The sequence below is a fragment of the Prionailurus viverrinus genome, chromosome B4 (assembly GCF_022837055.1).
Source record: "Prionailurus viverrinus isolate Anna chromosome B4, UM_Priviv_1.0, whole genome shotgun sequence".
NCBI lineage: Eukaryota > Metazoa > Chordata > Mammalia > Carnivora > Felidae > Prionailurus > Prionailurus viverrinus.
Window position 1 is genome coordinate 26,840,521 of NC_062567.1, and position 22,332 is coordinate 26,862,852.

At 35.1% G+C, this 22,332-nt stretch overlaps 1 protein-coding gene across 2 annotated transcripts in view; it reads right to left on the reverse strand.

Moving 5' to 3' along the window:
• Window positions 1-2,843: 2,843 nt before the first annotated feature.
• Window positions 2,844-22,332, reverse strand: part of ITGB1 (integrin subunit beta 1) — a 46,610-nt gene continuing 27,121 nt past the window's right edge. For both annotated transcript variants that reach the window (XM_047866326.1, XM_047866327.1), the window contains exons 7-16: window positions 20,051-20,206; window positions 19,178-19,273; window positions 18,755-18,844; window positions 16,925-17,065; window positions 16,539-16,738; window positions 14,838-15,076; window positions 14,393-14,615; window positions 13,548-13,780; window positions 11,226-11,392; window positions 2,844-4,051 (exon numbers count right to left, since the gene is read on the reverse strand). In XM_047866326.1, coding sequence (XP_047722282.1) covers window positions 3,986-4,051; window positions 11,226-11,392; window positions 13,548-13,780; window positions 14,393-14,615; window positions 14,838-15,076; window positions 16,539-16,738; window positions 16,925-17,065; window positions 18,755-18,844; window positions 19,178-19,273; window positions 20,051-20,206 — 1,611 coding nt within the window. In that variant the 3' untranslated portion in view covers window positions 2,844-3,985. The remainder of the gene's footprint in view (window positions 4,052-11,225; window positions 11,393-13,547; window positions 13,781-14,392; window positions 14,616-14,837; window positions 15,077-16,538; window positions 16,739-16,924; window positions 17,066-18,754; window positions 18,845-19,177; window positions 19,274-20,050; window positions 20,207-22,332) is intronic.

Below are 22,332 nucleotides of genomic sequence, written 5' to 3' on the forward strand. Positions count from 1 at the left end.
GATGCTTGTCTTAGTAGGCAAGAGATAACAGCATCTAAAATAAAGTGGAAGGACTGGCCCAGGGGGATAGAGTCCACCTACAAGAACTGGCAGGAAGGTCGAGAAGCTCACTGCAGATGATACTAGGTAGGTAGATACAGTTGTGGTAACTTATGGAAACAAATCCATCTATTCAACAAATACTTATTAGTCACCTATTACTGTGCCAGACATTGCTCTAGGGATACAATGATGAATCAAAACACACAGACTGCTGTATTCACAGACCTATCAAATCTAGGGATAAGACAGAAACATCAAGTACAAAGGACACATATTAACCTTGAGGACCTGAAACTGGAACTGGAATGTAGGTGTTGAGATCAAATTCATGTTTTAAATTGTTGCCCAGAGGCCACTTAGCTGTTGGAGGAGACCCAAATGCTGATATTATCCCCCAGGAATAATCTTGGTCAGTATGCAGTATTAATGTAACATTGCTATCAATGAGTAAAGTCAACAACATATCAAATACTACACATGAAATTGAAGGTAACTCTGTCTTCTGTAAACTATTACAATAAAGTAATGGATTAAATAATGGGATTTAAATATTCTGATAGTGTTTCCACTCACAAAGTGATCAATAATTAACTCTTGTTTAATATTAGTCTATTTTAGAATTAGTCCTAATAATAAACCCAAAGTAGAAAGTCCAATAAAATTGTATGAAATATCACTAGTAGCCTTTTATGAACTCTATCCCCTTGAAAAATTCATATAAGATCTTTAATATAGTTAAAATCTAGTGAACACTTAGAGAAATTATAGAAGGAAATGAACATAAGGATTGTCATTATCGGTGGAGTTAAGAGAGTAATACTTGCCTCATACTTCATCCAGCATTTTTGTACTCCAAACGTTCTAGTTGAGAAAACATGTCACCATCACAGTGGTAATGGCTTAATGGGCTATTTCATCTGAATCTAATTCAGCCTCAAAATCTGCTCGTACCTATCAGTCAGAAGCCACTTTTACCTATCCCTAAATTCTTAGAAGAATGCTAGAACATGTTAGAGATTCTAAAGAGCCACTGAAGTCTCTTTATATGCTCAGTAGTATCCTGGAGATACTATTTCTGAACTCCTTTGAGCAGATCAGGTCAGAAATATCCAAGTCTTCAAGGGGACAGGCAATAAACCTGCCAATCAAGACAAATGGCCTCTATTCAAGGTTCTCTCTCAAACTCCAGCAAGCAACAGAAGGAAAAGAGGCCAATTCCTGGTTAAAATAGTTGCCCATGGTAACTTTTTAAAGTAGTATGATGAACTGTTCTTGTGGCTTAAGGTCTTATCTGGGTATCTTATCAAATAAATTCATAAGGTTATATGTTGCAAAAGATGAGAAAACTTTGTAGAATGTCAGAATCACTGCAACAAATGTGACTATTGACATTTGACATCCACAAATAATTTGTGAATGATATGTAACATTTCACAAATTTTCATAATAGTGTTTAAAATAAAAGAAACCTTATAACTGTTACTTTACTTTCAGGGCTCTTACTTTTTGGCAAGTGTTTCATTGGAGGTTTCACTGGAAAATAAATATTTTCATGACAAAGTTCTATGTGGCTTCAATCAAAGCTAATTTCCCATCTCTTAGATTGTACTTTGAAATTGCCAATTTTAAGCCTGAATTATTCAACACTCTTACAGTCAGTATGAGAAATAAACAACTCCAGCTTCCAAATAAAAGGATTTCAATAGAAAATCTTTTTATAAATTGTAATCGAAACCTAAAAATTCACCATATTTCAGTCTCAAGGAACTGTCTGGAAAAAAATACGTATATATAGAAGAATGAGTTTGTTCCTCATTATAAAAGCAAACTCCTGGAGTAGAAATATGTAATTCAATCGATTATGCCTACAGCATAAGAAAATGACCTGAGGAGTATGTGTGGTGGGAAAGAGAAAATGAACAAGACAGTTTCTCTCATGAAGCTTACAATCTAGTAAAAATGTATGATTCTAAACTGAAATAAGCACAGAAGGATAACTATTTTTAAAAAAGTTTAAAAGTTAAAAGTTTAAAAGTAAAAAAGTTTAAAAGTTTCAACACAATTCTCTCCCTCAAATCTTTCTGACATTTGTTGTATCTCTAAGAAGGAATATATGTCTTTTAATATGCTTTACACAAGTATTTTTTTAATGGGTATATACACTTCTCTGACAAATAAACCAAAGCCAAATGAAAATAAGATTTCCGGGGCACCTGGGTGGCTCAGTCGGTTAAGCGTCTTGACTTCAGCTCAGGTCACGATCTCGCGGTTCATGAGTTCGAGACCCACGTCAGGCTCTGTGCTGACAACGCAAAGCCTGGAGCCTGCTTCACATTCTGTGTCTCCCTCTCTTTCTCTGCCCTCCCCTACTTGTGCTCTCTCTCTCTCAAAAATAAACATTAAAAAAATTTACAAAAAAAAAAAAAAGAAAAGAAGATAACAATCCTGTCAAATCTTAAATAAAATGACGTAATTTCAAGCTTCTAGTCACCAGTTCTAAAACATTCAGAGTTATTCTGCTTGATGTAGGGATGAAAGCTATCTGCCACTGTAGGGACAGAGTGGCATGGAGGAGGGAGGGATGAGGATCTATACAATATGATCTAAAGAGCCCAAAGATAGTCTGACAAATCTATTTAACCATACCACTTTCCTTATGCCCGTGGCACTTTTTTTTTAAGAAATAGATTTTAGTTTCTTAAGTGAAATATCTATTAACCAGAAATATTGTCAGCCTAAGCTATAAAAATTTCACGCACAGAAATTGATAAAATATATCAATACAGAGCAAAAACATCCAATTTAAATATTTTAGGCATTTTTATTTAATAAATAACTTCAGTAAACAGCATGTAAAAAGTGAACTGTTAAAATTAAAAGGCACTTAACACAAGAACGTGAATCGCATGAAACAACATGGGCAAATGGTGAGAAGGAACTATACAGTGGTCTGTTACAGCGCTGAAAGTAAGACGTGCGTAAGTGATAGCTGTTGCGAAAGTCACAGGACAACTTCACATGTTCATTAAAAAGGCAAATTTACAGCTGGAACATCAAAAAAAAAGTATTGGTTAAAAAAAAAAAAAGGCTTACCCCAAATTGCAAACAAATACATTAAATGATTAGAAGAGGTGATAAAAAAGCACCAGGCTTTAAACAAAATAAAATGAATAAATTCACCCAAAGGTCCTCAATTCGGCAATTATGTAAAGTAAGGCCTTTATGTAAATAATGCTAAATTAAGGACTTTTCTGCAGAAAATTTCCCGATACTTTTATCCAAGGCTTGATTTTCTAAAGAGAAGGCGTAAGAGTTACCAAGATTAAGTAACTCTTAAAATGGCACACAGGTTTTAAAGCTATGTTTTCCCTTCCTAATTGTGACTTTTTCCAATGGCCTCTGTAGATCAAATATTCCAAAAGTATTTTACATCAGGAATTCCCAACATACTCATGTGTCATCAGTCTCATCTAATAGGCAAATAGCAAAATAACAAATTTAAAACAATTCTAGTTAAGTAGGATATTTACTTTGGATTCTGTATAACTAAAACCTGACATGTCTGTAAAGCTAAAAATCAATTTTAATACTTGATTAATAGAAACTCTCATCATACTCATTACTTTACTCTCTTTCAATCGCTCTAGAAATATCATTTCATCCAGTAAGAGCCTGATTTCAATAGTCCAGGAAGAAAAGGTCGAAAAGGCACAATGTGACCTTAGCTGACAAGGATAGCCATCCTGTCTCAAGTTTTTTGTCAGTCCCTGGCATTATTACATTATTTTCAAAATAATAAAAAAAAATTTAAATTATACATATTGTACATTTTCAAAACTTGCACATGAGAAAAACCATGGTGATACTGCCCTAGCTCTACCTTACTGTGACTATGAAAACTACGACTTTGCATTCAGTGCTGTGAAATTTGCATGGGTAGTGCTCATTTTCCCTCATATTTCGGATTGACAACAGTTGTCACGGCACTCTTATAAATAGGATTTTCACCCTAAAAAAAAAAAAAAGAAAAATTATCACTCTACTAAAATCATGCAATATTATTTTATAAGACAATGTTGAAAGTTATGGTCATTTTCAGAAGTCGTTCATCTCACACTCCACTTTTTAAAAGGACAATAAAAAGTTACACAAAAATGAAACATGAAATCTTTGCTCTCTACAAATCGAAAGATGACCCTGTAAATTTGGCATTATTTCATTTCTGAGTCCTTCCTACACAGGGACTGATTTCAGAATGTCCTCCACAGCAGAGAATGTGCTGTTATGGCTTCTCTCCTTTAAACTAGTTTTGAATGCCCTTAAAGAAGTAGTAACTCTTTTGTCATTAACTGTCTGATTCTTAACCCTTTACTGTGGTGAAGAAGGTTCTTGATAATTACTAGGAATCCCTGGTTGTCAACTCTGTGAGGGAAGTGTTCTCCAGAGGCTCTTCCACCACAGAAGTTATTGACATGGAGAGTTGTGGGATAAGGTTGTCATACTGTCACTGAGGGTACTGTGCCTCCACAAGGCACTGCGTTGCCAAATTTACTTAGAATGTTAACAAAGATAATTACCATTCTCCATTATTTTTTAGTATCATATTGATGAAGTGTTTCATTTTTATTGCAATACTAAATTTTAGTAAAGAGTACTGAAATCAAGCCCAGCAAATGACTCCAAGCCACAAACCCAAGAATTCTTTCAAGATCCAAAAATAGCCTGAGATTGATGTTTTAAGCAGGAAAATAACATACAATTGCACACTACCCATTTCTTAAAAAAAAATCTTATGCTTAGTGATACATTTAAATATCTACTATAACATTTTATTTCTCCTATCCTTACGAACTGAAAGTAGGCTTGAAAGCCAAGTAAGAAATACAGCCAAATAATCTATATCAGAGGAAATTTACAGTGAGCACAAATCAGTAAATGTTAAATTAAAACTTAAAATACTACATTTTTAGACAAAAATTAAGATTTTGAAATGCTGTTTGGTTTTATATTGTACTATAGAGAAATTTGTGGTGATTTTAAAAAATATTTATAGGAAACATGTAAATAGTAATTTTTACTTTTAAATTTTATTTACACTTACTTCACTGCAGGTTATATTTGGATATGGCTTGTATTGCCACAATTTCTGCCCTCTAGGAGGGTACAGTTTGGTGGATGACAGACATGCAAATAAGTTAAGGCACTCTGATAGAGCACAAAATAGAATTATGTACACGGTATGGGAACAGTATAAAAAAAGGAATGCACTTTGAGAAGATCAGGGGTATTTTCATAGAGAAATTGACTATAGATAAAATATTAAAAGATGAGTAGAAACACATGCAAAGTCAAAGGTCATGTGCAAAGTTAAGCTCTAGAGAAAAGAATGGCATATTTATGTAGAAATATATATAGGGGCACCTGGGTGGCTCAGTCAGTTAAGTGTCTGACTTCAGCTCAGGTCATGATCTCACTCATCGTGGGTTCAAGCCCTGTGTCGGACTCTGTGCTGACAGCTCAGAGCCTGGAGCCTGCTTTGGATTCTGTGTCTCCCTCTCCCTCAGCCTCCACCACCACCCACCCTCCACTCACGCTGTCTTTCTCTCTCAAAAATAAACATTTACACACACACACACACACACACACACACACACACACACATACACACACAGAGTTTTGAAGTTTTTAAGGGTGCATGTGTGAGTGTATGTTTTGAGGTGTGAGCAAGGGAGGGGGACATAAGACAGAAGAAAGAGCCAAATCATAAAAGGTCCTGTATGCCATGCTAAAAAGAATGAATTTTATGCTGTAGATGGGAAATCACTGAGAAAAAGCTGAGCATGAAAAGGGCGGAGTGGTCCTGAAACACACCAAGTAAACTATTACGATTTCAGCTCAGCAGTTAGTCTGAATTCCAATTAAGACATGACAATATGTCCTAGCCCTACCCCAACCCCATCCCATAGTATACAACTCTGTCATTTTAGAACCAGTCATTTCAGAACCATGGAGGAACTCAGGATCCCTCAGAGACATACATATAGGAGAAAAAAAAAAAAACCATATCAATTTCTGATCTCTAGTCCAACTGAAGCAAATATATAGACATTACAGGAGACATTTCATAAGAAACAGGAAACTGCATCCTAGCAACTACATTCTTAACAAGTTATACAGCACAAATAAGTTACACTCTTTATTTCCATCTTCCTCGTCAGGATAAGAGGCTAGAACTTGCATTCTTTCAAATATACTGAGAAAACAAATTACCATTTAAGTTTAAGACAATACATTAGATATATATTTAATACTTAAGAATTGTAAGGGAAGTAAACACATACACACAACACCCCTACCCCCAGAAAACAAAACAAAACAAAACAAAAAACAAAAGAAGAAAAAAATACCCAAATTATTGATGATTCCAAAGTATGTAAGGCAGAAACTTACCTTGGGAGAAGTTTGCCATTTCATATACACAAACATTTATATTCATTATTACATCCAAGCAAAATTTTAACATGCAAGGTTAGAGGTAAAGTTAAACTATCTGTGCCAGGCATCATTTTAAATGGAGGTAAACTATAATAAATCAGATTAGTTTCCATTGTACAGAGTGCAACCCCACCCCTATCTCTAGGGAAAAAAATCAAAGCATATTTAAATCAAGAGAACAGGGTTATATTCAGAAATGAAGTCCTCTGTATTCAGTAAAACATCATCTTTGTGCTTACTCTGGAATCACGGACAATGGTGGCTACAGAAACATCTCTATAATATAACATTTTAGATATACAACACACAACTGTTAGATTAGAAATCCACATTTAAGTGTGCATAACAGCAGGGAAATTAGACAATTTTTTAATCTACCTTAAAATTATAAAGTTGATAATTTGATTTTTTAAATGTACCTACATGATAGTCTTATGCAGGAAAATAATTACAGTGCCTGCTCATTACCCAAAATATGTTAATGACATAACTTACTGACTGGCAAACCCTGGTCTCATGTCAGAAAAGTGTTTTATGAGCCATAATTTGTTTTTTCATTTCTTGATGCTCATTCATTAATGTCTATTATTTATTTCTACTTTAATTTTTGTGAGAAAACATCTCCGACTAACCTGTAGCTATTAATTTGCCTGGATTTCACTAATGAATAATAAAATTTTAACCAAACTCATGCTTCTCAAGTTATCCAAAAGGCTTTTATTTTGGCTGAGGAAGTAACATTTCAACTAGAAATTAATTTAATGATATAAACATTAAGTTTCACTGTTAATTATTGATCATTTCCTTCAAAGTACAATTAAATGTATAATAAAGGTGTAAATTTCACCTTTCAATAGAATACACAGAAATTCATCTCATTTGAGAAGTAACCGTATGGAACTGCCAATGTTTGTTTCTGATAAAAGAAAGAAAGAAAAGAAAAGAAAAGAAAAGAAAAGAGAAAAGAAAGAGAAAGAAAGAAAGAAAGAAAGAAAGAAAGGAAAAGAAAGGAGGAGGAGGAAGAGGGAGAGGAGGAGGAGGAGGGAAGGAGGGAAGAAAGGAAAGGAAGGAAGGAAGGTAGGAAGGCAGGAAGGCACGAAGGAAGGCAGGCCCTAGCAAGTCAGTTTCTTTCTAAAAATACTGTGGTAATGTCCATCAACAGAAGAATGGATAAAGAAGATATGGTATATATATACAATGGAGTATTACTTGGCAATCAAAAAGAATAAAATGTGGCTGTGTGCAACTACGTGGATGGAACTAGAAGGTATTATGCTAAGTGAAATTAGTCAGAGAAAGACAAATATCATATGACTTCACTCATATGTGGAATTTAAGATACAAAACAGATGAACATAAGGGAAGGGAGGCAAAAATAATATAAAAACAAGGAGGGGGACAAAACATAAGAGACTCTTAAATACAGAGAACAAATTGAGGGTTGCTGGAGGGGCTGTGGGTGGGAGGATATGCTAAATGGGTAAGGGGCAGTAAGGAAGATGCTTGATGGTATGAGCACTTGGTGTTATAGGGGATGAATCACTGGAATCTACTCCTGAAGTTATTATTGTACTATACGCTAATTAACTTGGATGTAAATTAAAAAATTAAATAAATAAATAAACTACTCTGGTAAGGATTAGGTGAGGTGAGAAAATGAAAGAAGCATCAAGTCTCAGATTAATTCAAAACCATAACAGCCTGCCCATATGAGTGTAACTGTAATCTTCTGCCATCAAATTTAATTTTGCCATTGCCAAAGTCTTAACCTGCTCAGAAATAAAAGGAAAATCTGACAAGTAATGGTTTCTATTATTGGGCCTTCCCACCTCTTAAAAATATTAAACATTTCTATATTTTAAGTACACTCCCACTAAATGAGAAAAACAGTAGTGTTGGTTTCTAGGTCATGAAGTGGTAACTCTGTTACAATGTCCAATGCGGTAATACTACTCTAAGTTACTACAAATGTCAAAAAGCCTTAATTCTCTATAGAGAATGAGCTACCTCTTCTTAACCACTAACAGTCCCCTGAAGACATGTGATTGCTTCCAGCATACTGCAGTGGGTAAGAAAACAGACTCTGGAGTCGAAACTGCCTGAGTCTACATCTGAGCTCTTCCACTCCCTAGTCAAGTTACCTACTCCTTCTGTGCCTCAGTTTTCTAATATGTGAAATAAAAATAAAAGTTGTGGGGAAAGGAAAGAGGAATTCTAGATCACCAGCCAGGAAAATGTGTTCTTATCTTAACCTTTTCAATCAGCTTTAGGGACTTACATGATTATATTAAAATATGCTAAAAGCATTTCATGAAAATTCAGATATAAGGTAGAATCCCGTCCACTAGTAAAAGACAATAAATTTGTCATTCAGGTAAAATAAACATTCAACAAATAGCTTATCCTAGCTTAGTGAAGAGTGATCGGCAAGCCTCATTACAGCTCTGAAATTTTCAACGAAGTTTTTATTGAAAACTGTAAATAGGACTTTCTCTTTAAAGTCTGTTATCTTTTTTTAAAAGTTCAATGTTAGATTTGAATATCAGAATCATTCAATAACCAGAAAAAAAATAAATGTAAAAGATATTCTAGGTTTTTTTTATTTTTAGAAAAGATATTCTAAATTTTTATTTATTTGAGAGAGAGAGAAAGAGAGCGCAAGTGGGGGAGGGACTCTGCACTGTTAATTGGGAAGCCCACTGTGGGGCTCAAACACACCAACCATGAGATCATGACCCGAGGTGAAATCAAGAATTGGACGCTTAACTAAATGAGCTACCCAGGCACCTAAGTCTTCTGTTTTTAATGGAATTTCAACTTAAATCAAGAACTAAAGAATCTCAAAATAGTTCCAGAAGCAGTAACAATGATACTGGAGTTGTATAATAATAAATGTTTCACCAGGTTACATTTATTTTTCTATTTTGCAATTTAGATTTCACTTTTCCCTATTTCACCCTAAAATCTGCATACAGTAATTTGTATATAAAGATAATACCATTTAAAACACAGTACTGTAGTGAAAATTAAAACTGACAGGCTGATATCATATACTGTAGTTCATCAGCCAAAACACCCAGACCCACACCACAGATATTATTAATAACACCCTATTAAAGATATGAAAAACTAGGGGCGCCTGGCTGGCTCAGTCAGTTAAGTTTCCGACTTCGGCTCAGGTCATGATCTTGTGGTTTTTGAGTTTGACCTCCATGTCAGGCTGTGCTGACAGCTCAGAGCCTGGAGTCTGCTTCAAAATTCTGTGTCTCCCTCTCTCTCTCTGTCCCTCCCCTGCTTGAGCTCTCTCTGTGTCTCTCAAAAATGAGTAAATGTTAAAAAAATAATTAAAAATATGAACAACTAAAAGGTCTAAACAGGGAAGTGAGTCAGTGCTGTTGAAGAGCTGGGATCTGACCCTAGGTCTGTCTGACCACAAAGCACATCCTCTTTTTTACTACAAACCAGCTGCTGCTTCTTTACCATAAAGCCTGTTTTAAAGCCCTTCTAAACACTCTAAATTAACACACGCATACACACACAAAAGCCATGGTATGGCCATATAAATAAAGCCAGACTTAAAAAAAACAGCAGTTGTGATAAAGGACACACAGTGCAGGTAAAAGGGATAAAAGTTCACATGCAAACACAGAAAATGAAAGAAAATACGAACGGCAACTTAGAGACCAGCTTTACGTCCATAGTTTGGATTCTTGAAATTATTAATAGGACTCTTGTAAATCGGATTTTCTTGCTAAAGTAAAAGAAATAGTTTCTAATGATTTCTTCAGGAAAAAAACTGACATGTATAGTGTTTAAACACTGTAAGAGAATTTTTACTATTTTTGCACTTCTGAATATGTTTTTTAAAAAAAACCCAAGCCAACTGTACTAAAATGCAAACGACTAAATTCATTTACAATTTAAAAATAGCGAAGACTGCCTTGTTGCATCAAAAGATAATACATGAAGGCCAACATTTGGCTAGTCTACCCTTGGACTTTGTATTTCAAAGCACATTAAATGCTATTACATCTCACTTTCAGCTTTTAAAAATTTTTACAAAGCAAATTTTATTGAGTTATAATTTGCAGAGAATTAAAAATACCCTTTTTAAGTAGAGAGTTGTATAAACATGCCCACAATCAAGATCATCCCAAGAAGATCCCTCAATGCTCTCCTCCCCCGACTCCAGCCTCTGGAAACCACAATTTCTGCCCCTATAGTTTTGCCTTTTCCAGAATGTCATATAAATGGTGTCATACAATATGTAGCCTTTTGAGTATGGCTCCTTTTGACTTAAGGTTCTTTGTTGAATAAAACAAAAAAACAAAAAAACAAAAAAAGAGAGAGAGAGAGATGTTTTCCACTGAGTATCTTGCTATACGGACAATATTTAGAATTGTATTTTACATTAGAAGAAAAGGCAGAAGAGCAGATTCAAGATCAAAATTAAGGAAATAAAAACACCAACCACAGTATCCAACGGATACTTTCTCAAAATGTTTTATTTTAATGGGACATATTTAAGATGTCTTCTGTTTTTTGCTAAATGCATGTTCTCTGGATAGTGAACTTTTGGGGAAATATTTAAAGAGGACTTTAATAAACTTTAGAGTTAACAGATGAGTCTTAGAAGTGTTACATTTACTCTGTGAACCATCTTGCTTTTTACATGTTTTTCAACTTACCGTGTCCCATTTGGCATTCATCTTTTCCTTTTCAAATTTGGCAAATTCCCTTCTGTCATGAATTATCATTAAAAGCTTCCAAATAAGCAGTAATGCAAGGCCAATAAGAACAATTCCAGCAACCACACCAGCTACAATTGGAATGATGTCTGGACCAGTGGGGCACTCTGTAAAGTTAAAGTTGAAAGGAAAGAATGAGCACACAAGGGATTGATATAAGCAAAGTAGGGCCCAAACTACAAAGTCCTGGTTAGTCTCTTAGCAAAACATATAGGAATAAAAACCCAAGATAAGTAAATGCATACTATCCAAAAGTATAAAAAAGAGACTAGAACTAACAAGATAGGATATATAACCAATAAACAAAAATCATATGTATTTCTATATATTATACAGAAGTTTATTTCTACATATTGGAAACTGAAATTTAGAAAATAGTACCTTCTACAATAGCATCAAAAATCATTAAATACTTATGCATAAATCTAACAAAATATGTGCAAGATTCACATGCTAAAAATTACTAAACACTGATGAAAGAAACCAATGAAAACCTGAAAAAATGGAGAGGTATTCCATGTTCATGGGTTGGAAGGCTCAATATTATTAAGATGTCAATTTTCCTCCAATTTGATCTATTTAAACTCAATGCATTACCAATCAAAATGCTGGCAAGATTTTTGTAGATATCAGCAAGTTAATTCAAAATGTATAAGGAAGGCAGAGAACTAGGCAAGTGTTTCAAAAACACTTTGGAAAAGATCAAAGTTGGACATTTTACATTATCAGATTTCAAGACTAGCTGTAAAGTGACAGTAATTGAGACAGTGTGGTATATTGGCTATAAAGGACAGATGCACAGAGTAATGGAACAGAATAAAAAGAAATAATTTTAGAAAGTATTGGAATTAGAAATAACATAAGATCACCTGATTTTCAGCAAAGGTAGAGAAAGGTCAGTCTTTTCCACAAATGGTGCTAGAACTCCAGGACATCCATATGCAAAAAACTGAACCTTATTCCACATTCTAAGAATAACTCAAAATGGGCTATGAACCTAAGTGGAAAACCAGAAACTAAAAAACCTCTGGAATACAGGAGAAAGAGCTTTATGAAGCTGAGTTAGGCAAGAAATTCTAGATATAATAAAAGTAAAAGCAATATCCATAAAAGAAAAACCTGGCAAATTCTAGTTCATCAAAATTAAAGCTTCGATACTCTTTAAGAAAACACTGTTAAGGAGCGCCTGGGTGGCTCAGTCAGTTAAGCGTCCAACTCTTGATTTCAGCTCAGGTCATGCTCTCACGAATTTGAGCCCCGCATTGGGCTGCGTGCTCTCTCTCTCTCTTGCTCTCTCTCTCTCCCTCTCTGCCCCTTTCCCATTTGCATTCTCTCTTGCAAAATACCTAAATACACTTAAAAGATGTATACTTTAAAAAACACTTAAAAAAGTGAAAAGATGTTGGTTAAGCATCCAACTCAGCTCAGGTCATGATCTTGCGGGTTCATGAGTTCAAGCCCCACGTAGGGCTCTATGCTGACAGCTCAGAGCCTAGAGCCTGCTTCAGACTCTATGTCTCCCTCTCTTCTCTGCCCCTCCTATGCCCATGCTCTGTCTCAAAACTAAACACTAAAAATAATAATAATTTTAAAAAGGGGGAAAAGACAAGGAAGCATAAACCAGGAAACAATATTTGCCAAACATGTTATCTGAAACAATAGAGACTTCAAAAAAACATTTTGGCTATTTCTTTAAAGTTAAATACATGCTTACCAGATGCCCCCTAAATCCATTCCTACTATATATCCAAAAGAAATGAAAACTTACATTCCCACAAAAATCTGTACACAAATGTAGAAAATTTCAAAGAATATATAAAAAGGCGCCTAGAAAAACCAAATTAAAAAATGTTTCACCTTCTGAGAAGCTGAGCAAATTCATGCCTATAATATCCTTTAACAAGTTATTTTTCCCAATGTCCAAGCCTAAATCAAGCTCAAACTTAAATATTATCAATAATGATATAACTCTTAGTGAGTATCTGTTTAAATAATTGTCAGGCAGAATGCCAAGTGTTTTGTGTGTATTCACACATTTAATTTTCAAACTCTCCACTCATAAAACTCAAAACTTGTTTTCTCTTTTCCTTATTTCTTATACAGTCAACTAAATACTATTTTAAGCTTTGAGACTAAAAATGCCCTAACTTGAATGCTGGAGGCTGTTTCTGGGTGTCCGGGAAACTGCCAAGAGGCCTAAGTAGTAGTAAAAACAAGACATAAAAGAAAATGTAAAGAATTTTGAAATGATCAGATTTTTACCTGGAGTCTCTACAACATGAACAATGGCCTCATTGTTCCCATTCACTGAATACGTGAAATAAAACCAGCAATCATCAACATCTTTCTCCTTACAATGGGACAGGGGATCGACCTGGCCTGGCTGTGGTAATTTGTCTCGATTTTCAACCTTGGTAATGTTGAAATGTGAACATTCCTGTGCGCATGTGTCTTTCTTTTCTCCTTTATTGAAGGCTCTGCACTGAACACATTCTCTGTTAAAACACAAATTATATTAAAAATTTGTTTAAAAATTAAATATTTGCTTAAAGATTATTTTGTGTGAATAAATGGAGAGGCATGACACTTCTAGATGGGAAAACTAAATGTAAAGATGCAGTTTCCCAAGTGAAATTATAGATTTAGTACAGTTCAAACTAAAATCCAAAAAGAAAAAGAAAACAGAGTAGTAAAATAAAACTAGCCCTATCAAACATTATAAATATAAAACACAAAATCAAAAGAATTTAAACGTGTTGAAGGCAAAAACCTTCAATTTTGCTTAGTTTAGTGAAAAGATAATAATAATAATAATAATAATAATAATAATTAAACAGCTATAACACTAATTTAACAAAGGTTACTATGTGGATTCAATTATACAGAAAATTCAGACCAAAATAATGGTACCAACTATTTTCATATGACGCACATTAAGTATCATATGACAAACACTCCCTAATGAGAAAGAATTTCTAAGATTTAGAGTGGGCTACAGTGTCAGATATTTACACTGTAACTTATCAGTACTGTTCTGGTTGTAGAGAGAAAACCTAGTTAGGCCAACAGACAGTATCAACTACTTCAAGCAACTAGAAAATACTTACTTATGCTCAGCACAGACACCAAGGCAGGTCTGACACATCTCACAAGTTGGCCCTTGAAACTTCGGATCTGTACACTTACAGGCGCCACACTCACAGATGCCCCTGCCATTGCAGATCTGTCCATTTGTGGCCATGCATGAAGTGGTATCCAAAGAACAGTCACAGGCGCTGCCGGTGTAGTTGGGATTGCATTCACATACACGACACTTGCAAACGCCATTTCCTGTGATTAAAAATATCGTTTGTCATAACAATGGTCAAAATATAAAATTGCAGCACTGACTTAATAGTAAAAATCAGCAGTACTGTGGAAGAAAATGCAGCTAAGGATGGACAGACCCCTCAATGCTGTCGTTTTCTACTTATTCATCAAGCAAACTCTCAGACGTTTCTTACTGCATTAGATAGGATCACATTTTATGACCATTCTTAGACCCTTTCTCACCTCCACAAATTAAGCCATTGGATCTATCACAGTTGAAATTATCACATTCGCAGAATTTGCCGGAATAAATTTCATTTGTATTATCCCTCTTCCTACAAACACACTGTCCACAGACACACTCTCCATTGTTACTACAGATTTCTGAACTGTTTTCTTTCCTGCAGTAAGCATCCATATCTTCACTGTTAACTTCATCTGTGCTACATTCACAATGTCTACCAACACGTCCCTCGTTGCACCTAAAGAAAGAATCCAAAATTTCAATCACATAAAATAACAAGTCATACTGTGAGAAAGAATGGGAGAGGAAATAAGACTATGAACGGTATCTTCAAACTACAATTCTATTACATGGGAGTGTTCATGTCACATGTCACAGACATGTACAAAAGTGTACCTATATGCGCATACAACATGGGTGCACCAGTCAAGTTCATATGGAATATATGCAAAGGCATGGGAAAAAAACCTGTCTTCAGAAAAATAACCATTTTGATCAAGATGAAAATATAATCTAGCATTGAAAAGGTAAACAAAACATTTGGAAACAGGATCAACTTACTTTAAACGAGTGTAACAGTTGTATTCAAATGATATGCTATTACATTTGGTAGTATAGGTGAAGTAACTCTAAATTTAAAGCAATGGTCCAATTGTTAATCTAAAAAAGTACAATAAGGGGTGCCAGGCTGGCTCAGTCCAAAGAACATGCCAATTCTGGATCTCGGGGTCAAGTTCAAGTCCCATATTGGGTGTAGAGATTACTTAAATAAATATTTTTTAAAAAGTACCAGAAACACACCCCAAAAAGATCATGGAAGGTGAAGAAAAACATATTGAACATACCATTTAAAAATATCATTTAAAAATAAAACAAATTTACATGACTCAATCAGGATATGTGCAACATAAAAAATTAAAATATAACATTTTAATTATTACTTAGACAACTAATAACTGATGGTGAAATACAGTATTTTTCACAATTGAAAACTCTTCAAAGTCAAGTCATTTGGGGCTGACATTTAGATCAAAATACTCTCTCCTTCCTCCTATCCTTTAAGGAGAAAGCTGTATTCAGAGAATACTCAATTTTAATTTTTAGATAAGAGGTAAATATCATAGTCTAAAAAGAAATTAAAATAATTTGATTAAAGTTTTGTTAGTAATAGATCTATGTTCAGAAAATAGTGTTCTTTGCAAATACATTTTTAAAAAAATTATTCCAACAATGCAGAGGTACATGCACAAGGTGAACACCCTTTACTGCTTCCTAGTTCCATTTCTTAGATAAAACCACCATTGTTAAGTTTGATATATTTTCCTAAAACATTTTTCTGTAAACATATTTTATCTGAGCTTATTTAGCTCTAGAAAATACAGGCTGCTATGCTATTATATGAGGGAAAAACCCAAAGGCTACCTTAACAATTTGTTAAATATATGTCTTAGATGGCTGTAAAACCTTTTATTTCAAAGAGCAGTCTTCTTAAGGAAAAAAAGGGGGGGGGGCAGCGAAGAACTTTCTAGAAATATCACACACAGGATTGTCAAACTGATAACGTGATGAGCAACAGTGGTTGGAACAAAGAATTTATTTCCTCCAAATAGAGATTTTTTTCCTGGAGGTCTCAAAGCAGCCTGTCTATAACTTTCTAAACCTAGATCTTTCTCTGTCACTCTCCAACAACCTCAGCTCACCTGCAAGCTCCACACTCGAACGTTCCATTTCCTTCATGACACTTTGGACTGCTAGGGATGCCTTCATTTTGGCACTCACATTCACAGATGAACTGAAGAATAATTTCTACTTCTTCAGTAAAGCCCAGAGGCTTAATTTTAATGATTTCAGAATTCTTATTTGGACATTTATTTGAAGTTATGCTAATTTCAAATTGAACCTTGAAGGAAAGAAAAAACAATTAAATTAACAACTAACTAAGCAATCTGAATCTGCTAAAAAGTATTTCAAAAAAGCTACTAATTTCTTTTACTGTTTCTCAAATTATAAACCGTTTCTCAAATCTATAACTAGATTATAAACAAGCAATTTTTTCTTTCCTTCAGAAAATGCTTATACAACATACCTCATCTCCAATGGAAATATTGGAACATTTTCTTCCATTTTCCCCTGTTCCATTCACCCCATTCTTGCAGTAAGATTTGTAATTTATTGTTACTCCTTCTGGCAATTTGCTGTTTTCCAAAATGACTTCTGAGGAAAGGGACTAAAAGAAAGACTAATCACACACAGGAAAGGCAAACAAAATGCTACTATAAAGTACAATGACTGCGTAAAACCAATGGGCAAAATGAACTATTAAGAAAATAGTATCATTTAAATAAAAGACTTGGAGCCAAATTCTGAGTGACTAGAAAACACAGACTCCAAAGAAACAGGCTCTAATTAAAATTTTTCAAAATAATGTACATGATTAAAAAGTAAGAGTACTGGGGCATCCAGGTAGCTCAGTCGGTTAGGCATCCAACCCCTGATTTCGGCTTGGGTCATGATCTCACGGTTCATGAGTTCAAGCCCTGTATCAGGCTTTGCACTGACAATGTGGAGCCTGCTTGGGATTCTCTCTCTCTCCTCCTTCCCTGCTTGCACACTCTCTCTCTCTCTCTCTCAAAATAAATAAATAAACTAAAAAAACATAATAAGATTATTTGTGCTTTAATTATTGATGATCATACAGTGCAGAAAAGGCCTAATATAAATTATGAAAAGTCCTAAGACCTCAGAACAAACATTTTCTGTCCCCATTTGGCAATATGGCTCTTCTCTGGCCCTACCACTTCCAGCCAACTAGGGACTAAGGTAAACAACTGACTATACACAGTCTGGGAACACATATGCTTAAGAGCCATTATAGACCAGGCCAAAAAAAACAAACAAACAAAAAACAAAAACAAAAAAAAAAATCACCAAACTCAAAACCCCAAGTACGAAGAATTCAAGCCAATGTTTTGGTGTTTTTTTTTTTAGAATATCAGAATGCTCAGGACAAAGAGAAGACTCAGTGGTAAGCTGTCTCTTGTTCACATGCCTACATGCATGTGACTAAGGAAAATATTAAAATATTCTGTTGGGTGGAGAACTATGGGGAAGACATGAACCAAAAGGAATCTTGAAAATCTCTGTAATACAAAAACCTGTCTCTTTGCGTAGGGTCTTTCCAAAACATTTTAGGAAACCTTAACATGAGGTAAAAAGTATCTTAAATTCAACCTGTCAAAAGGTTGAGGGTGGACACACACTGATTACCATGTTAGAAATGTCTCCTGACTACTTAAAATGATTATTCATCAATGCTTAAGCATCAGAATTAGCTGTAGACAATTCAACTTCCTTTCATGTGTGGGGAAAAAAATCTTATAAATCTTTTTAAAACAGTTAAAGCATATATATATACACACACACACATATATATATTTATATACGTAGATATTTTATGGTACATATATATGTGAGTGTCTGTGTATCCCTTGAGAACAGAAAACTGCATCTCTGAATACATGGCAAGAGAAGAACTGGCAAAAAACTTTTCCAGAATAATTCATCACAACCAATCTACAAAGGATTGAGAAAGGGGAAGAGAAGACTGAAGTAATCCTGTAAATCTAAATGTAAGTTATGTTCCACTTGTTTTCCGACAAGGAAACCTATTTAATGACATTGAATATTTAGAATCTTCCCCACATGTCTTCATCATATTTTTGCTTTGTTGAGGCTATGTAAATAATTATGCTTTAGCAAGAGAATATAAGATGTTTTCCTCCAGATACACAGAATGTTAGTTTTGTGTTGTCCTCTGGGCTTGCTAAGTTGCATATGAAGAGAGTTTTACCTTCTTTGAGCAAAGTATTCTCAACAGGGTATTGTCTAAAACAGAGCTTATTTAATATGTACTTACATTGTATGCATCAATAATCAACTGAATTACATTGCTGGAATTTGCAGATAAAGTTCCTACTGCTGACTTAGGGATCAAATTTTTCAGTTCCTGAAATTAAAAGATAAAACACATGAGATACAAATACTATTCATTCAACCAATCAGCATCTACTGAGTATACAGTATTTATTTTTAATGAGTTCCCTATCCATTTCCTAAATAACATAAGGGGTCAGACCAGAAAAAACAACTCATTTTATATGTGATTAAAACTTAATATAAACCACTTATGTAAAATTCAGGCAGTCTGGCTAGTGACACTTTCCCACATTTCAACTCAGACATATGATTTTGCCTCTAATGACTAAACTTAAAGGGTCTAGAAACTGGTTCTTCTTTTTAACCCATATATGCATATATATATATACAGATAGATAGTTACCTTGTAAACGGGCTGAAATTCTTCAGTAACTGCAAAAATTGTCTGAATGTTATTTTCACTTAGTTTCTGGACAAGGTGAGCAATAGAAGGATAATCCTAAGAAATTAATAAAATTTGTAAGTAATTACATCCAATGTATTCCAGTTTTCCAATACTTTTGAAAGTAATAATGATCTGCATATATAACTGGATTACTTACACAAGACTGCTTGAAATAACACAAACAACTGCAGACATGGGAGATGTGTGCACATGGGTTTCTAATTTTCTATCTTTATGTATGTATAAAAACTTCAATAAAAAGATTTTAAAAAGCAAGGCCTATGTGTATTAAATGTTAGAACAATTAAATTGAAGAACTGTCAATAATTAAAGGCTGTATCATAAATCACTTAAGAAAAAGACCAAATTTCGCCAGGGTTTAGATTTCTTCTAGAACTTGAATAACTTGACAATCTTTGTTTTCAGTAAAAATAGAGTGCCTACTTTCAAAAATCTTATAGAAATAAGATGCGAAGTATATGATTATACAAATTATTTGCTTAGGAATAATATCAACTTTGCTACCAAATGATATGAGCAAGTGAGAAAAGCCACAGCGACAGGTTGAGGCATGGAAAAAAAAAATAGTGTTCAAGCAGCTCCTTTCACAGGTGGAGGCCCTTGGCTCAGCAGCAGGAAGCAAGCACAAAGCCACATCTTCAGAACAGCAACACTAGCTTCCTTGCACATTAGGTTAGAGCCCACACTTACCAAAATAACAAACCCCCAAACCTAGTAAAACCTACAAGCTTAATCACCCACAATACTCTTAGTATTAAACACTAAAATTCCACATGAGTTCATTCAATGTATAACGAATTCACCACTTACATAATAATGGCTCATTGTGTACACATCATTTTCCAGGTGACACTGTCCATCATTTGGTAAAACAATGCCACCAAGTTTCCCATCTCCAGCAAAGTGAAACCCAGCATCCGTGGAAAACACCAGCAGCCGTGTAACATTCCTCCAGCCAATCAATGACTTGAAAAGAAAATGATTTCAATTTAAAAATACTATCCACGATCACTGCACATAAATCTTTAACCCTCATATAGGCTGCCATTGTACTTTTAACCTAATTCTGTATCTTTTTAACTTCTTTTTTTTTGGCAGTGCTAATACTCTTGCCAATAAATGCACAGAGCCCACGCATTAAAGGCCCTCCACCCCATTGGAAAACTGTGTCTTGCCTGGTTGCCCATTTCTCTCAGCTAGCTTTTGAAAACTATCTTTGGGGCGTCTGGATGGCTCAGTCAGTTAAGCATCCGACTCTTGATTTTGGCTCAGGTCATGATCTCACAGTTTGTGGGATCAAGCCCTGTGTCGGGCTCTGTACTGACAGTGTGAGCCTACTTGGGATTCTCTCTCTTTGCCCCTCCCCAACTTGTGCATGCTCTCTCAAAATAAATATTTAAAAAATAAAATAGTAAAAATAAAAAACCGTATCTTTTAAAATCAACGTCTCCTTCCCCCACTAGAAGGTAGGCTAACTCTATTGGGGGGGGGGGGGGGCAGGGAGCACATCTCCTTCTCCAGTAGCAAGCACAGGGCCCGGCACACAGTAGGTACCTAATGAATATTTGCTGGGGAAACAGAAATGTCTCAGCCCATTCCGTCCTTTACCTACTGCTGCTGCCTTGTTCTTATCCATCCTTCCATCCTTGCTCCCACCTTCTATAGTATATGCCTCCTTTATCCACCCTCTGTATTAGGCCTTCCTTTTTTTAACTACAGAAGAAATCATCTTCTCCAAACACCTGCCCTACCTAATTCCATCCAGTCTACCTCATAGGTACTATTTGTTCATTTATTTTATGCTCTTCTTTATTCAACAAAGAATTTAAAGTAGCAATAAAGGGGCACCTGGCTGGCTCAGCCTGTGGAGTGTGCAACTCTTGATCTCAGGGTTGTAAGTTCGAGCCCCATGCGGAGTGTAGAGATTACTTAAAAAATAAAATTTAAAAAAAAGCAGCAATGAAATCCTCTTCTATGGTAAATTTGTAAATACATTTGCCTAAATTTACTCAATACATCTTGTATATATCCTCATAAAGCTGTAAATTCCTTGAAGATATGAATTCAGTTTACTAATGCTGGCAATCCAAGTGTCTCTTGCATCTAGGGAAGTAGGTGGAACAGTTACTCTCAGTCAGCATGATAACCATGGAAAGACAGTAGAGGCCATGGATGCTATGGCTTGCTCTAATCCCACAGGCTGAGGCACAGCTGGGGGCAGCCCAAAGAATGTTCTCTCCACAGGGAGCTGCCAACAGGATCACAAATAAATGATTGTGAGAAAGGGTGGCAGGCTAGGCACTACCTGGAATATTAATCTTTCTTCCCCTTTAAAAGCCGAGACTATCTTTAAATTACAACTGCCCCAGGGAGAAATCAAAAGTAACAACAATATAGTACTTAATATTTGCTGAGTGCTTACTGCCACTTTATATGGATTACTGTATTTGTATTTCCTAACAGTCCTATCAGGTATATCTACTACTGTCCCTTCATACTGAGAAGGATACAGTCCTCGAGTGTGGCTAAGTAAATTGTCTAGCATCAGTAGCGATGGGAAAATGTGAAACCACGTTCGAACAGTCTATTCTTTTAAACACTATACCATACTGCTACACCATATCATTATCTTGGATATCTTGGATATAAGATATAGCACCTTAGCAAAAACTGGTCGAAAAATAACCGTTAGGAAGCTTCAGGAATCAAGGAACAGGGAACATATATGAGTGTTCTAGGGAACAGGGGTACTATAAGGAAAAAAAAGAGGAAAAATGAGACAGAAGTAGGTCTTAAGGCAAATCTTATTTAATACCTCACAATGCTTACTGGTTTCAGCTTCAGCCATGTCATGAAAATGTCATCTCAAAATCTTCAGCTGCTAAATGGGTCATAGAATTCTATCACTAGTCTAATGGAGATGAGCTTACTAAAAACCTTACAATTAAAATTATTAATAAGGGCGCCTGGGTGGCTCAGTCAGTTAAACATCCTATTCACTCTTGATTTTGGCTCACAGGATCTCACAGTTGTGGGATTGAGCCCTACAGTGGGTTCCAGCTGAGCATGGGACCTGCTTAAGATTCTCTCTC